General features: G+C 41.9%; 1 protein-coding gene across 1 annotated transcript in view; it reads right to left on the bottom strand.

Moving 5' to 3' along the window:
• The window catches only part of arb2a (ARB2 cotranscriptional regulator A), a 166,439-nt gene that overhangs the window by 53,122 nt on the left and 94,918 nt on the right, over window positions 1-18,399 (bottom strand). The window contains exons 9-10 of the mRNA XM_004544388.4: window positions 13,553-13,669; window positions 2,699-2,783 (exon numbers count right to left, since the gene is read on the bottom strand). Of these exons, the coding sequence (XP_004544445.1) occupies window positions 2,699-2,783; window positions 13,553-13,669 (202 nt within the window). The remainder of the gene's footprint in view (window positions 1-2,698; window positions 2,784-13,552; window positions 13,670-18,399) is intronic.

The raw sequence follows: 18,399 nt of genomic DNA, 5'->3' as shown, positions 1-18,399 counted from the left end.
AACAAACAAGCAAAGAAACAAATAACGAAAAGAATAAGGTAGTGAAAGAGGAAAGCAAGACAGTCAAAGGAGAAGGGGATGGATCCAGGCTTTATTCCAATGATAATGATATTGATATATTAGTGAAGACTCCCAGAGATTATCATTAACATATAATATTAACATATTATGGTATACCAGCATTGCTTCACAGATGCTTAGGAATAGCAGACATGCCTTCAAGGCTCCTTTTGCCAAAAAAAATCTGAATCAAAACGGATCCTCATTTCTCCAGAGAGCCAAGAGGTATGCAGAGGAGTAGATACATAAAGGGTGAAACCAAGAATAATTATCTTTCTTCGAAAAATTAGTTATTGCTAAGAAAGAAGAATGGATGCAGGATAACAAAAGAGCAATGGCAAGACTCACCCTTCAACCCATTCTCCCACTTTTCTGCCTGACCAATACCCTTGCACTTAGCGTGCGTGCGTGCGTGTGTGTGTGTGTCCGTTAAGTGAGTGATCATACGCCATTCTCAGCAGCAGCCAGGGGCCCAGGGCTTCCTCGGTCTGGCTACGTAGAAGAGCAGCGGTTCACATTGGGATGTCTGTCATTGCGTATGTGCACATGCATGTGCGTGCATGATAACAAGGATTCACTGGTCTGTTTTCTGTTGCTGAGAGGTTTTATCTCCAACCTTGATTAGCAACACCTACACACACATATCCATACTATAGCAACCTAAACAAAGGCAGTCGTAGTAGCAGGAGTGACTGCTGATTGAAGTGTTGGGCCACGATGCCCTGACAGCCTTCCTTCAACCTTCTCTCAACCTCGTCACCTCCGTTGCTCTGCTGTGACTCTCACCACAATAGCTGCTGCTTGTGAACCTGCCAGGCTGCCAAGGACACAAAGATGACTGAACCAACCTTTGACATTAGAAGTGTCCACTAAAAGACCAGAGACAAGCCGAGTTGGCAGCTCTGTTAACAGGCTAGAGACCGAGATCTTTTCAGCTTGCTTAAAGTAGCAAAAGTCAATAGAGCACAAGTCAATAGTGCATACATTTGGATGGACGCCGTGTCAAACAAGTCTGTGTTTAGATATTGTTAGGCATGCCAACAGTTTCAAAAGGTGACCTCAATATTTTGGCACAACTGTTGCTGTCTTTTGACCGACAGCAGTCACGGAGCAGGAGCAGAAGAGACATAAATCATCAAAGTAAAAAACTGACATTTGAGCATGAAATACAGCATGAGGTTTGTATTGAAGGCTAGATGACATTTCAAGGAGCTGATTCACTCGAAGATGTTAAGGCCACCCACCCACACAGCTCCATGTGGAACATGCCGTTTTAGTGGCCGAGATGAGATAGGAGTGCTAGAGATGTATTCACAGACATGTGGAGCATGTGTAAGATGACCTATACATTCACCATGATGTCAGGGAGGATCTTTGAAGAGAATAAAATCACAAAGCAGAGCATCCCGAGCAAAGATGGAAATGAGGGAAGAGCTAAGAACGTGAACGTTCGAGTATGTTTGTGTGTAACACTGTAACAAAGCAAAAACAGGTGTTTTTAATACCTGCGACAGATATATTGCTTCCTGCTTAAGGCTTGACTTTCCTTCTTTTTTTCATATGTGTGGGACTGTGCAAGCATGCCTGTGTGTGTGTCACTCTTCAAACAACACTGCAATCATCATCTCTTATCAACGGTCATGTTGAGGATTACAGCTTTCATCCCTAATCCTACATTAAGGACACATTCTCATGATGGACGTGACATCATCAAGGCCAGTCAACCACAGAGAGGGCACAAGGACAGGAAGCCAAACACCACAGGAAAGGATTAATGAATATAGGAGACAGAATGGATGATGAAAAAAAATGCAAGAGGGGGTCACAAAGAAGATGAAAACAGAAATGAACTCAGATAGCAAAATTTCTGCAGTGCTGCTGATACAACCTCTCTATTTGTGTTTCAAGATAATCTTCCACTGCTTCAGTTCCACAGTTTGTCTAACAATGACACTCAATCTGTTCTACTAAGATTTAAGATGTATCCATTACCCAGACACATGGGCACAAACATGGACATGTGCTAAATACACACCGTTCTGAACTGACTGAATTCCGATCCACTCCTTTAAATCACTGAAGGAAAAAATACACAAATACTGAGGAGTTTATTTTTAGTCTGCATGAGTCCTTATTGCTTTTTATTAAAAGAAATACCAAGCTGCACTATTACATCCTCTGTGACAGTTCCACATTATATTTAAACCAATGATATAGAACGAAAAAACCACCTTCAATTTTCATGCTAAATAATCTGTGGTTATGGTTTCTAGATATTTAACTGACTTTCAACATATACAAGTGTTAAAATCAATGGACAGATTATTGCATCGTTGTTTGTAACCCTCTCGATGCACTAGTTTCTCAGTACACCTCACTATACCACCCAGAGAAACCATGCCTCTTTTTTAACTGTTACTAAAAAAAACAAATATGCTTGACTTATCTAACATTGGCACAATCCAGTTTCCTGCTCGCAAACGTGTGTCAAATTTTAACTAGGAACCTCCCAATACTTCAATGTTCAACAGCCTTATAATGAGCAAAATCTAATAAAACTGAAAGGGATCCCAATTATGCTGTGATTCACAGACATTGAGAAATACTGTTTATATTTTTGGACAGACAGTTTTGGTACCTGCAGAGACTCTGGGGCAGTCTGGCATCATAGGCTCCAGTGGTATGTCCAAGGGCTCTGGACTTGATACCCAGTTACGACAGTGCTTTAGAAAGAGAAAAATAAAACAAATAAACTCTTTGACATTCAAAAGAATTAAATATGACATGTGGAGAGTAATGAATATGTAGCAAGCAGTTTCTTCCACTATTACTTCCACAAACACAGAGAAAACTATTGTAAAAGATGAAGATATAAAAGGAAAGTATTTGGTACAAAATTTAAGTCTTTAATCTTGTTAATAATGGGTGTTAGGGCTGGGCCATATTATACCGTTCACGGTAATACCGGTATAATGTTAGGCAACGATAGGAAAATGAAATATCGCGATAGAATGGGAGTAAAACGCGCATGCGCAGTGCCTTTGTTTTCATACGCACATGGCCGATTGTTGAGTGAAACAGATGAACCAGAATTGGTTTGTAAAAATGGTGCAACTTCCGTGATGTGGAACTGGTTTGGTGTTTGTCCGTCAGATACACAACAAAGCACATTTTTTTGCAGAACATGCAAGCAGCCGTTGTTATTGTCGTATTTGTCGGACTAAGATGCTCTTAAATCTGGGAGTAATCTGGGTCCTAAACTCCGTATGTTTCAGGTCAAACAACACTGCAGCATCACTTAGAGTTAAAAACTGTCTAAATTCTTTCATCTTTAATAAAACGATCAGCAGTGCTGCTTTACCAGGTGTAACTATAAAGTTTAACTTCCAGGCATCCATGAAAACAAAAGTTATTACATTTAACGGAGTTAGAAGTTAGCAGGAAGCTAGCGGAAGTTAGCTCGCTAGTTTCGCTAGTTACCTAAGCATGATATTGCATGTTCTGACTGAGAGATTTCTGAAAAAAATCAAACGTACAGCTCTGCTATCACTTCCAACATAAATGAAGACAGGAAACTAAACAGCAGTGACGTTTGTAGGGTTACTGAAGTTGGGCTAGCTGGTATATAATGATGTGCTACGTGATTACTAGCGACACAGCTATGTTAGCATAACATAAACAGTGAAGCTGGAGGACGAACACTAACACTTTTCCACTTATAAAAGTTAACGTGAAGGTTCTTCATGGTTAGAGACAAATGCAATCGCATGGCAGGATGCTGTAAACGGACCAAACTTCAGTCAGGAGAACAACTGAGATAATCCATCCACAATACAAGGTTAGTCATTAATATACTGCAACAAAATGGGAATAGAGCAGCTGCCAGAGAATTCAACATTAATGAATCAATGGTACAGAAGTGGAGGAAGCAAGAAGAATGAGTTTAATAAAGTTTGATTTATCTGACTGCTTTGTTTCGCTTAATGTGCCTTATAATCCCGTGCACCTTATGGTCCGAAAAATGCGTACTGCACACTGCAGTTTAATGTTGCAAAGCACCTCTTTTTAACTTCAGTGGATATTATACATGGTTATGCTCAGGATATGTCAGCCCATTTCTACTGGAAATGCCTTTTGGTTAAACTTTCAGCAAGGAATTTGCATTTGCACTGTTACATTTTTATAAAGCTTTAATGTACATAAAAACCAGCTTCTTGTTTAAGTGAAAATAAATGGAAGGTTGTCTTTTTGCGCTAGTAATGTTGTGGAGTTGTATTTTGTCTCACATCAATTATATCGTCGGTTATATCGTTATCGCAAATTTTCAAATATATATCGTGATAAATATTTTTGGCCATATCGCCCTGCTCTAATGGGTGTGTGTTTTTATTTTGTTTCAACTGCATCTAACCAAACACTGAAAAAGGAGCGAAAGCGGTTGGAAACAAACAGAAAGACAGTACGCAAGAAAGTGTGTGTGTTTCTGTGTGTGTGTAGATGAGTAAGGTGGGGGAAGAGAAGGAGAGACAGGAACAAGCAATTAAAAGCTCAGTGACATGTTGCTCAGACAGCTTGGCGTTTGTTTGTGGTGGAGAGCTGAGGCCTTCTACCACAGCGGATGAGTGAGTGCCCTGGGGGAGGGTGTCTGCCCAGCTTGCTGACCCATAACCCCCTGCAAACACCCCTACTCCTCTCACAACCCCAGTGGTTGACAACTCTACTGTCAGAAAGAGGAGAAGACCTCTTCATTCGTTTTTTTTCTTTATGCTGTCTTCATCTTCCTATCTGTCTGGCACTCCCTTTTTTTTCTACCTACCACTGCAGGTTATTTTAGACATATAAGGTCTTAAGCCCCATGTACCATTAATCAAAAGTATCAATGCTTCAGAATAAGGCAACTTAAGTTTTCAGTGCTGTAAGTTTTCATTCTCCGGGTCAGCGGATGACAGCGCATCAAAGTTTGTTTTCCCTTTTGACTCTGCAATGTGGATTGGTATGCTGTGGCTTGTAAGGTAGGTACAAAAACAAGGGAAAAGGGAGAAAGAGACAGAGGGAGGCTGAGAAGGAATGCTTAGAGAAGACGTCCCCCAAGATAAGATAAAAGTTCAATAGAAGAAAGAGAAAATGTAAAGAGATTAGAATGTGCAGCTGGTGTCCTTCTGAATCACTGCTTATCTGCCCTTGTTTACTTTCACCCTGGCCCCCTGACAGCCATTACGGTATTGTACGTGCTTGTGTGCGCGCGTGCGGTTGTGTGTGTGGGTCAGTGACTGCATTTCAAGGGGTCTCCCACGAAGATGTGTAGAGTTGTGAACCCTTCAAAATATACACACACACACACCGACGCACAGATGCTTTTGCATTTTTGCCCTCTGTGACGCCGACTCCCAAAGACCTAAAGCAAGACTCACAGAACAGACAAACCCTGCAAATGCTTTCAATTTAAATTACGTAACACAATCACCCAAACGCACATACATTACTTTTGTGGATATATATTCTGTTCTATAGTCTTTACAAGTTCTCTGGTTTCTGTACGAATATTAAAACTGCATCGAAGCAGAGACACTGAATACATCTAATCCAAACTGAGGTCCTCTTTGCTGTTTATTTTTGTTGAAAAAAGTCTGCGCAGCTAGGGCAAAGCAAATCTCTCATCATATGCTTGACATATACTGCAGTGAGGGTACATTGTGATTTATTTACTGCAAGCTTATAGAGAAATATAGAAATTCATTACAAGAGATAATCATGATGAAACATCTGGAACATATAAATCCGTAGCAAATATTCATTTGGGAAATTTACAGAAAAGTCTGTTATTGAAATAAAGTTTGTTTTTCTTAAGAATGGATTACATATGAACCAAAGTAGTCAATCACTGAATGTGTCTCTTAAATGGTAGGAATGCCTGAATTTCTGGTGCTTTTTCATTTATTTTTAGCCCTGTCAATCAAAAAAAATGCTAGCCACTGGAAAGCATAGAGAATAAAAGTAGCCAAAGAGGTTGAAGAAAGATCAGCCAAGAGATGAGAGGGGATGAAGGGGGGGTGGCTGGAGGGCTTGGTGTTCGGGGGAAGATGACAAGTCATCTTGGTAAACAGTGGCATATTGTGTATTTTTAGATCCTTTGGTTTGCCCTAGATGTGCTCTCCTCTGAGCCCGGGCTCGAGGGCAGAGTGGTGCAGAGTAGCACAGAAGCAGTGGGGCTCCTTGACTGCTACATCAAGTGTCTCATTGTATCTCCTTTAATTCATTCTGTCTGTCTGGAGGAAGATGTCAGCTGGGCTGTGGAGCAGTGGGCTGAAGGCAGCTAGAGAGAAGGGAAGGAGGGGAGTCTTTCAAAGGGCCCTCCTCCCTCCCCTACACCTCCACCACCAATGGAGGCAGGGAGGCTGAGGTTTGAATAGATTTGTCAAGGCAACAACACACATGTGCACACAAACTCTTGCATAAATGCACACACACACAGCACAAAGCCCCAGTACTGTGGGAGACCGCAGGCATAACAGCAGTCACATAAAGGCAAGGCCTGCTGGCTGGGATTAGAGAAGGGCGACATGACAAAAGGATGGCACATCACATCGGCTGCCTCTGACACATAGCATCATCACTTCAAGCAGCTCGTCCACCGATCAATGATGCCATTGAACTAAAAGCAGACAGAGAAACAAACATGTAAACAGATTTGGCTGTCCCAAACCTCTGCTACTCTGTGCATGTGCTTTTCTTTGCATGCTTGGATTTATGCTGGTTATGAACATACACATTTGCCCAGTCTTTGGGAAAATCTTTTGAAGTTTAACTTTGCCAACTACCAGTTGGAATATTTAGATTGATATGGACTTAGTAATGTGTTAGGAATGAAAGGATGCCACATTGTTTGATGGAGATAAAAATGATCAACTTACAGATTTCTGATAGAGGGTTTAAGAGTTCATGGAGCCATGGGGCGACCATAGCTCAGGGGGTTGGGAAGCGTATCTGTAACCGGAAGGTCGCCGGTTCGATCCCCGGGCTCTCTGTGCTGGTCGTTGTGTCGTGGGGAAGACACTTTACCCTACTTTACCCTACTGGTGATGGTGCGATATGGCAGCCTCGCTTCTGTCAGTCTGCCCCAGGGCAGCTGTGGCTACAACCGTAGCTTGCCTCCACCAGTGTGTGAATGTGAGAGTGAATGAATAGTGGCATTGTAAAGCGCTTTGGGTGCCTTGAAAAGCGCTATATAAATCCAATCCATTATTATTATTATTATTATTATTACTGATGGCAGTCAGCTTAGCCTGTAGAGGTCTGTGTGTCCCTCCAAGGATATATCTCCCCAAATCATCACTGACCCACCACAAAACTGGTCGTGCTGAACGATATTCTTTCTTTTTCTGTTTCTCCTGTGAAACAGTTTTTGATGATTTGCAAATGTGCTATATAAAGTTTATTATTACTTATGACCACTTCCTACTGTGCAAAATGCAGAATAAAAAAAATAAAACTCTATTATTTTATTAGTAATAATGTGGATTGATAATTAAACTGTTTATCAAATAAATTCTAAATTTAGCAACAAATACCAGTCAAATGTTTGGACATACCAGATCTTTGACTGGTACTGTATATAATCACTGGATTCTCAGTGTGTACGCATGCCAACTTGGTACATATTGGTAGATGTTTTGTCTCCATACACACTTCCACTCCGTTTGAGCATTTGCATGCAAGGTTAACCACATTAGTAGCTACCACAAACCAATTCGCCTTAAAGAGGAGTGCTTTATAATGGCCTTCAACACCAGAGCTGCATCAATGCAGACTTTCCAGTGGTGTGCAAGACTGTTGTGAGCAACTACCCACATATTTATTGGTAAAATGCTCAAACTGTGAAAGATGTTTAATCTGATGTCACAATTTAAAGGTTACATTTTATTGTGACTAAAAGATGCCTGTCTCTAGTCAAGAAAACTGAAGATGGGGTATTTTAATTGTAAAATGTGTATTAGCAGAGATGGTTACAATAGCAAAGCAGCTTACCAGAGTTAAAAAAAAAAACAACAGAAGATGTTTACAGGACATGCTACCAAAGAAACTTGTTAATAGCTTGTTTTTCCTCATAATGCATGCACCATTCAGAGTGAAGTTTATTCTGAAGCTTGTACCTGTATTTATATCCTATGCATAATTCTTACTGTTTAATTAAGGTCACTGTTTTGTCAATTTTAGGCAACGAAACTATACGGGTTTGCATTCAGATACACTCTCATGTTTAAAGACAAACTTATCAGTTGATTCAGCCTTCCATCATATTACTTGTTGCTGCAATGATGAGTTCAGTGTCAGTGAAGTGCAGAGAGCTCTTGGCTAAGGTCTCATGATAACTACTTCAGACGTTTAGGGATTTAGGTTTCTATTACAGTACTTGGCATTTTGATACAATGACTTTAAAAGGGTACCCAGTGGATTAAAATGTGGAGCCAAAGGGTCCTGACCGAGTGTCAGATGGGAGGGAGACTAACCTTCTATATATGCAACCATCTATACCACCTCGGTTGCAAAACTGCATCTCCACCTCTCATTCTGAAAGCACACCAAACTGAGTCCCATGACAGAAACTCTGTACCAAGTGCACAAAGTCTCCTAAACCATAACACACATGACAGTCTGCTACCTAACTTCTCAGAAAGTAGTCCTGAGTATCAATTTTTGCTCACTCTCTCTGTGTCTGTTTCTAACCCACCTCCCCCAGTTCTTGAATAATCTCTATGGATTAGGATGGTTTATTCATGACCATAGTGTACTCTGAATGTGTGTGCATATGCGTGTGTGTCTGTGTGTGTGTGCGTGCTCTGGGCAGGCCACTAGAGTGTGACAGCAGGCCAGCACAGTGACAGGAGACACCTTGGAGATTGTGACAGGCTGCCAGCTGTACACCATCATTTGGATTTCTCTCTCTCACTCACTTCTCCTCACTATGCTACTCATCTACCTCCACATATATCTCTTCATCCTCCTTCTGCATCTGTATTCACTCCATTCACACAGTACCTGTGTTTTTTTCTCTTTCCACAGCTCTACACTGTGCTTTCTCAGTGGCAGTCAACAGGATTTAAATAATTGAATGTTTCTCATACTCTGTTTCTTTGTATATTTTTTTCTGTCTCAGTCAGTAGATGAGTCTTTCTATCTTTGCTCTGGCCTACCCCATCTTTTTTTTAATCTCACCTTCACTCACTATTTGGTTTCCTTGCTGTGACGTCAGTTCCCCCTTGTCTGACCCATCTGGTCTATACAACCTGGCTCAGCAGGCGCTGATCTCTAAATCCTATCTTCTCTCTTTCACCCGTTTCATCACTCCATCTCACCATCCACTGACCTCTTGAACCTCAAAAGAAGAGAATTACCACTGTCTGAGGAGAAAAGAACACGGCTGGGGTGTCCCAAACTCACATACATCCACTTGTATTGGCATCCATCTTTATTCACCAAACAGGGCATTAGTGAGGTTCAGTGCTAGCTAACCTTCTATGATGAGCTGCCCATACATTAGTGTGCAATGAAACAGATGGGTTACTTATAAAAATGTCCTTATATATATATATATATATATATATATATATATATATATATATATATATATATATATATATATATATATGTATTGGGGTGCAACGATACTCGTATCGATATTGAACCGTTCGATACAGTGCTTTCGGTTCGGTACGCATATGTATCGAACAATACATAATTTTTTATTTATTTTATCAACTTTTCTTATGAAGAAGGTGCCTAAGAAGTACAGGAAGCTGTCCATACCTGAGGCCTTGGAAACTGCCAAGCAACGACTCACAGCCTTGGCCAGCCGCTTGAGGAGGTACACCAGAGAGATAGAAGGCAAGAGAATAAACCAGCTGTTCTCCAGACTGACCAACCTGTGCACTGCCTGGATTGATTACAAGAAGGCCTATGACTCAATGCCCCACACCTGGATCCTGGAATGCCTAGAACTATATAAGATCAACAGGACCCTGAGAGCCTTCATCAGGAACTCAATGGGGATGTGGCGGACAACACTGGAGGCCAACCTCAAGCCCATAGCACAAGTCACCATCAAGTGCGGGATCTACCAAGGAGATGCTCTGTCCCCACTGCTGTTCTGCATAGGCCTGAACCCCCTCAGTGAGATAATTGACAAGACTGGCTACGGATACCGACTACGGAATGGAGCAGTTGTCAGCCACCTCCTGTACATGGATGACATCAAGCTGTATGCCAAGAGTGAACGAGACATCGATTCACTGATCCACACCACCAGGATATACAGCAATAACATCGGAACATACAGTTACAAGTACTTGGGGATCCCGCAGGCAAATGGGAACCATGAAGAGGCCGCTAGGAAAGCTGCAACCACCAAGTACCTGCAAAGGGTCAGGCAAGTCCTGAAGAGTCAGCTGAACGGTAAGAACAAGATCTGGGCTATCAACACCTACGCCCTGCCCATGATCAGGTACCCTGCTGGGGTAATAGGCTGGCCAAAGGAGGAGATAGAAGCCACTGACATCAAGACAAGAAAGCTCCTTACCATGCATGGAGGGTTTCACCCCAAGTCCAGCACCCTGAGGCTGTACGCTAAGCGGAAGGAAGAGGGCCGGGGACTGGTGAGTGTCAGCACCACAGTCCAGGATGAGACAAGGAACATCCATGAATACATCACGAAGATGGCCCCAACTGACAGTGTGCTCAGTGAATACCTCAGGCAGCAGAAACCCAAGAAAGTGGAGGAAGGCGAGGAACCAGCATGGAAGGACAGGCCCCGGCATGGTATGTACCACCGGAAGATTGAGAAGGTGGCTGATATCCAGAAATCCTACCAGTGGCTGGACAAAGCTGGACTGAAAGACAGCACAGAGGCACTAATCATGGCAGCACAGGAACAAGCACTAAGCACAAGATCCATAGAGGCTGGGGTCTATCACACCAGGCAAGACCCCAGGTGCAGGCTGTGTGAAGATGCTCCAGAGACAATCCAGCACATAACAGCAGGGTGTAAGATGCTAGCCGGCAAGGCATACATGGAACGCCATAACCAAGTGGAAATAGTGTACAGGAACATCTGTGCCGAGTATAATCTGGAAGTCCCGGGGTCAAAATGGGAGATGCCCCCAAGGGTGATGGAGAATGACCGAGCTAAGATCCTGTGGGACTTCCAGATACAGACGGACAAAATGGTGGTGGCTAACCAACCGGACATAGTGGTGGTAGACAAACAGAAGAAGACGGCCGTAGTGATCGATGTAGCGGTTCCGAATGACAGCAACATCAGGAAGAAGGAACACGAGAAGCTGGAGAAATACCAAGGGCTCAGAGAAGAGCTCGAGAGGATGTGGAGGGTGAAGGTAATGGTGGTCCCCGTGGTAATCGGAGCACTAGGTGCGGTGACTCCCAAGCTAGGCGAGTGGCTCCAGCAGATCCCGGGAATAACATCGGAGATCTCTGTCCAGAAGAGCGCAGTCCTGGGAACAGCTAAGATACTGCGCAGGACCCTCAAGCTCCCAGGCCTCTGGTAGAGGACCCGAGCTTGAAGGATAAACCGCCCGCAGGGGCGTGCTGGGTGTTATATATATATATATATATATGTATATGTACACACACACACACACACACACACACACACACACACACACACACACACACACACACACACACACACACACACATCTTCATTTTAAGCCAATTATTAGCAAAACTGTGCAACAGTAGAACCCAAAGCTATATGGTTAGCATTCAAAAAGACTGTAACCAACGTTTTTATGAAGTCACTGTACATACAACATTCTTCCTTAGAATGACAGACGTAGAGTACAGTGGTAGAATTAATTAGCAATAAATCTCTATTGCTAAGTTTAACAGTTAAAACTATAAGGAACCGAGGCAGGTGAAATAATGTGTGTGAAATCTGTAGATGTACATTTCTCCCACATTTTTGTTGTAGTTGTTGCATTTTAAAGAGCAAACCAAAGCATCAGTCTGCCTGTTCCCTTTTAATTAAGTGGGTTCCTCTCTAAATCAACGAAAAACTACAGTTGGATATTTTCGTTTTTCAGGTGTATTGTTCTGTTTAATCATTCCAAACAGAAAAATTACTTAACATGCCAATTATGTGGTGTCCTACACGTCCCTTAAAAGAATCAAAAATAGGAAATGCCAAACAACATGAAAGAAAGGGGAGGCAGAGCAACCTTGAATCCCCACCAATCAAACCAACATACATAAATACGTGAACCACACACACACACACACACACACACACACACACACACACACACACACACACACACAGATTTGGAGATGACAGAGATAGCAAAAACAAAAGGCAAGGGATATGGATAGAGGATGTAATACAAATGAAAGTATGGTATGTGATGTGTGCGTTTGTGTGTGAATGGTTGTGTGAGCGTATGACATTTGCATCTCTGGCTCTCCAGCAGCTTTGGTCTTGGATGTTATCTCATCTGTATGTGCATACTGAGTGAGCCCAGGTGATGCATATGGCACAGAGGTCACACTAGAAAGGGCAAATGCTAAAATGAAGCTAACACAAATGCACATGTGCACGTGCATTCTATCCCACACACATGAACAAATGCACGCATTCTTACAGATACTTCATCCGCCTAGCTTCATACGCATGCACCAGCGAGGGTTAACTGTCTCAGTTATTCCTTGACATGCACCCAGGGAAAAAGTGAAGACCTAAAGAAAAAAGGACAACATGCAAACAATGGTTCTCCATGGCATCTTAGGTTTGCTGTTACTCAAGGATACCTGTGTAGGTCAGTAGGGTTATACAGACAAACTGTACGGTATACAATTTACATGAGATGAAAAATCATGGATGGACTACTGTAAATTTTGGAGCATCTTTGTTTCTATCTACAATAGATTAGATGCAATTGTTTTTCACCTGTGAGTCTGGGCATGGTGGAATTAAGGCACGGCGGGATCACAGACCCGTGTTTTGAGCCATCTTTATTTACCATTTTTCCACACCACCACAACAACCACCAACCCCTGAGTCCCTGTGTTTTAACACGGCGGGCATGATTGCGGATGCCGTGCAGGTGCGTCCGCACTGCACCGCAGACCACGCCCCACCACACTGGGTTTGCGTGTTTATGTGCCTGGTTGTGTGTGCTTTTTGTGTGACTGTTATCACAGCAAAATGTGGTTCTGGACTACTGTACTGTACAAAAACTACCACAAATCAATCCTGAAACTTAAAGGTGCATAGCTGCAACCAAAATAAACGCCGTGTTGAAAATTATTGTAGTTCAATCCATCTTTACTGATTAGTAATTAGTAATAACTGAGCAATCAGTACTTAGCATTCTCACAGGTCAGAACATTATCATGACGGGAGTCATCATTGGCATGATCCCTGCACATAATATCGCTGCTTTTAAAACGTGATTGTGTATTCGAGCTTGTGCCGTTATTTCACCTCCTGCATCCAGTCCTGTGTGCTCTTTGTGGTCTCCTGTAGCCAGATGTTGTGAGCGGAATCAGTCAGAGCCACGGCACATACTTTGTTTTTCACCTCTAATTCCCTCTGATTCATCTGCAATAAAAACAAATAAAGCTTGTGTTAGTCACACATCCAGCATGTTAATAACACCGTCATTCGTGCTGAGGAGGAAATATTTGCTCGAGAAAGAGGAATATTATAAGAGTCATAAACTCTTTTGAATAATAAACACCTGCATTTTGAAAATCATACATCTAAACAAATGCATTTTATTAGACAAACCAAATATATATTTATGAATACTAGGCCCAACTGCCTACTTCTTAGAGTGCACTGAATGCATATTTCTTGGTGACATCAATAGCCCAGTGGACAATTTTGTAACCCAAGGATACTGATTCAACCTCATGTATAGAGCATAATGTTGTAAAGCGAAATATGAAAGAGCACTGCTCCACCATAGTGTGTCCTTGTCACGTTCTGTGCAAATGTCCTTTCCTGCGCACGTTCAGATACCTTGGTCCCCATTCTTAATACCCTTTCCCTTCACATGTCACAGAGAATGTGGTGTTCGTAGGCCCGTCTTCCTATTCCCCTCTGAATGTCAATGCCAAGGAAAATGTCACACAAAGGACTTGTTACCGCACTACAATAGACTTCCCACACCGCTGGTGCTACCCCAAGGAGTACTACAGCCAAGCCTTGGGAACGAGCCGCTTCACTCAACTTTAAGATAAAAAGGACAGAATAGACAACAGGACTTGCAACAATAGGTTAACAATCACTTACTTTATACATTTAGAGAAGCTGAGAAAGAGACTGAACTAAGGGATCGGCATAGTACCTCTGAGGAAGCAGTAAATTTAGAAAGTGTCGTGGACTGCTAGGTGTTTATGGCTACATGCCAAGAAGTGGTGAGGTTAAGGCTGAGGGAAGAGTTTAGAATATAAGGCATTAGTTGGGACTTGTGCTGGATAAATATTTGCCTATAAAAGCCCAAAGGTATTAAACCAAAACTGGCTTGAGCCACAGGTATGAAGCCATGTTTTTAATGGGCATAGAGGTTTAAAATGGGACAAGGAGATGAATGTTTGTCTAAAGGTGGAGCTATCAAAGAGAGCAGCTCTGGCTGGCTATGCAATAAATGAGATTAGGCATTTGAATACATCCTCCCATACCTAGCCAAATTAAAGTATATAGAGATAAATGGATCTATTAAGGCACAAAAGACTCATATCATCTACCTGATAAGGCTACCAAAGGAACATTTTCACTATCAGAGAAGAATAAAGCAGCCTGACAGGTGAGGTACACACTTGAGCATACTTAATAAAAAAAAGTACACAACTTTAGAGTTTAAAAGGACAGACATTGTCCAGACATATAGGTTCATTCACAGAGAATCATACGAAAACATACACACTGATACACACTCCTCACTGTAATCCCTCCTCATCCTTGCTTGGCTGAAAAGCTTTCCTCTGGCAGAACTGGGCCCATGGGAGCTGCAAAGTCAACCTTTTAAAATTGGAGGTGTCAGTCAGGGCCTTGTTTTCTGGTGCTAGCCAAATGGGCCCTTTCCTGAGTGAAAGGACTACCAGTTTAGACCAGAAAACAAGAGTGGATTGACTGCCCATGGAAAACACTGAGCATGTGACTTCAACCTAGTCGAGAGCATTGCCCAAGCCTGGGCAGAAATCTCAGCATCTTTTCAAATGCCCAGGTGGACAGACAAATGAGTCTCTGCTTGCTACTATTGTTACTGTAAAACAATGATTCCAACATGTATTTCTTTTGAAAGGAAAACTTAAACATACTCTATATAGGTAAGGTTTAGTTGACATCGCTGGTATATTAAAACTGTAGGAACTGTAGGAGAACTGTAAGTAAAACCAAACATTTGTCAGTGTGTCAAATAGGCTTTTGTTTTGTAAGCCTAACTTTGTTTAAAGTACTTCAGCATGTCATTTACTTTACTTCTAAAGTACTTACGAAATAAGAGAGGACATGAGAAGCATGCCATAGCTGAAAAATATGTATATAGTTTTTGATGTGGGTAAGGTTTGATTTTTTTTCTTTGTTCCTTAATTGCCATGGAAAAAAGAACATTAATAAAAACAAAAATGACATATTGGGACTGCCCAATGTTAAAGTGAGGATTAGTGCTGAGGACATCTAATGATAACTAACTACCAAACTAATGGCAACTTAGACCTCAAAGGGTTAAAGAGAACTTGTTAGAATCCTAAAATTACCTTTTAAAATGAATATACAGTATTCGGTTGCTTTTATTTCCGTTGTGGTAGGCAGAGCCTACCTGTCATCCTAATTTTTAATGATATGAAAATCAACAACAAAAAAAGTCTTTTATTTTTCTTAGCCTTTTTTTTTGTTTAAGTTTCTCTATCATTTGCTACTCAAAGACATTCACTTTGTTGTAAATTTGCTAAAAGTAGGAGTGCTAACAAATTAGGAAATCTCACCAAACAAAGTCTGCTTCCCTCAACCGAAGATTAAGGAGCAAAGAACTCCATCTCTCACCAGTGCCTATATCAATCACTCATTCTGACAGCTCTCATTGCCGCAATGCCTCCACACATGCACTTGGCTGTGGTAACACTTGGGGTAATAGGTTGACAAATAATGACTCCAGGAGAGAGTGTTCTATGCCGTGTGGCCGTTAACCACAGTAATTTTGACACCCACTGGGTCCCATGTTTTACAAGCCACAATGACATCTGTGGTTAGCTGCATGTTGAAAGCATAATCTAAGCAGGTCTGTATCTTCTTCTAAGAGAGTAATGCTGTTAACTCACAAGCAGAAGCACGAAGCCAAATATTCTCCAGTGGATATCAGTGTAAGATGTTTTTTCATATGACTCATCATTCCACACCACAATGGCCTGTGAGTTAGTGTTAGCCACGTATACCCGCAATGTTAAATGTGCTAATTCACTATGTAACTGCAGACAGCAGCTTTTACAAGGAAACAAGCCAGCTGTTGTGATCAGTCAAGTATCGGACAGGGAAATAGGAAAAGAAACATGTGGAAATACTTGTTGAACTAAAACCAACACACAGATGTTGAGACATTTGCCGCCTCTCGGCTGGCCTTTCCTTTAATGCTAGAGCAGCTGGATAAGCAGAGTAAAGTTCAAATGGGTGTGGGTGGATGTTGGACATGTGGGGCTGGTGTGTAAAAAAATGTAAGAGGAGTATAAAGGCGGAAGACTATAAGAAGCTCAGTGGATATCAAAAGTGGGAGAAAAACCCCCAGAAAGGACTATGGAGATAAAGCTAGACAAAGGAGACACATACAGGCAGATGTGCACAACAAAGAGTATTTATAAATACTTTATTAATCCCCAGGAGGAAAATTCTATTTTCCCTCGTCCCACTTCACAGAGAGATCGGACCAAAGAGTCAACATCAGAACAGCATCCCTGAAGCAAATGGGCTTTCTCTGGGTTACTAAAACATAAGTAGAAGATTATGTTTAAATGGGACCAATGCTCTGGGGTTTGATCTGGAAGCCGGAACTTAAAGGGCAGCCGCCACGCACCCAAGAAGAATTTGATGAATTGTTTATCACCTGCCTAATGTGGTTTATCTATATCCTACATCATAACAGCACTGTAAGTCTAATTCAGCGCAATTATCAGGGATTTGTTAATAGCATGATTTAAAGCGCCACAAAAAAACAGTGTAAACACAATTTCTTTACCCATTTTCATGGCCGTGCAGTTTTTGAACACACTCCCTCACTGTGATATGGATTCGATTTGACCCCAACTAGCATCACATTTATATTCTTTTGAACCACGATAACAAATCTGAGTCACAACTGACGATGCAGACTTGAGCTCACCCTCAACCCACATACATTCAAACTCTGGATGAACTTTGAAATCCTTCTCCCTCTTTTTACTTCTCCCTTTTTTCCCCCTCCTCGTAAACCATTTCTTTTTGATTTCTCTGCAGAGGGCCTGGTTGCTAAAGAGACCCACAAATATCACATATTCTGACCCCCTCGGTTGGCACAACTCTGCTAAATCCAGCTTTTCACAAGCTCTATGAAACAGCCAACCCCCACGCATTTGGAGTCGCTCAAACAGATGCAGATACACACACGCAGACTTGTCTATAACCCATGTGTCTTGTACCTGACCTCTCACACGGCCCTCAGTAAAGTACAGTGTTTAGCGCTTTAAGCTGCTTCCTACTACAAAGCCAGCTAATTGCTAGACTTTTTGTTGTGCATAATCTTATTTTCACCACTGACACAGAATATGATATGCGATGGGTGTGTGTATGAAGGAGGGGAGGGGGGTGGGGGGGGGCATATTAATCATGTTTATTTATCTGGACTAGGAGTTGAAATAAGCGACGAGACATCATTTAACAGCATGCTAAGCTAATCTCTGGTCGAGATAAATACTTCATTTTCTCTCCTCTCCCCGTGACGCTCCCTTGCTCATGACTGCTCCACTGACGCTACATCTAAACACCGGCAATAATAAAGACAATTATTTAGGCCTTTGATAATTATGTGTCAAAGGCAGCAAAAGCCACTAGATAATTGGGCGAAAACTGAATGGTAATCCACAATGGAGTTCCCTGTGGGGAGACAGGCAGACTCATCCCTAGAAAGAATGCAGAGTGAGAGAAAAGAGAGAAGCAGGCAAAGACAGAAAGATGAGAGCTCTTTAAGGGGCCTTGCTCACTGTCAGACAGTCAATGTGAAAAGCCACAATTATACACAGAGAGAGAGAGAGAGAGAGTGTGAATAGAGTGCAGCAAACAAGAGAAAGGAAAACAAGGGA

The sequence above is a fragment of the Maylandia zebra genome, linkage group LG12 (genome assembly GCF_041146795.1).
Source record: "Maylandia zebra isolate NMK-2024a linkage group LG12, Mzebra_GT3a, whole genome shotgun sequence".
In the NCBI taxonomy this organism is placed as follows: Eukaryota; Metazoa; Chordata; class Actinopteri; order Cichliformes; family Cichlidae; genus Maylandia; species Maylandia zebra.
The sequence above is the reverse complement of the archived record's forward strand: the minus strand, read 5'-3'. Positions and strand labels throughout refer to the sequence as shown.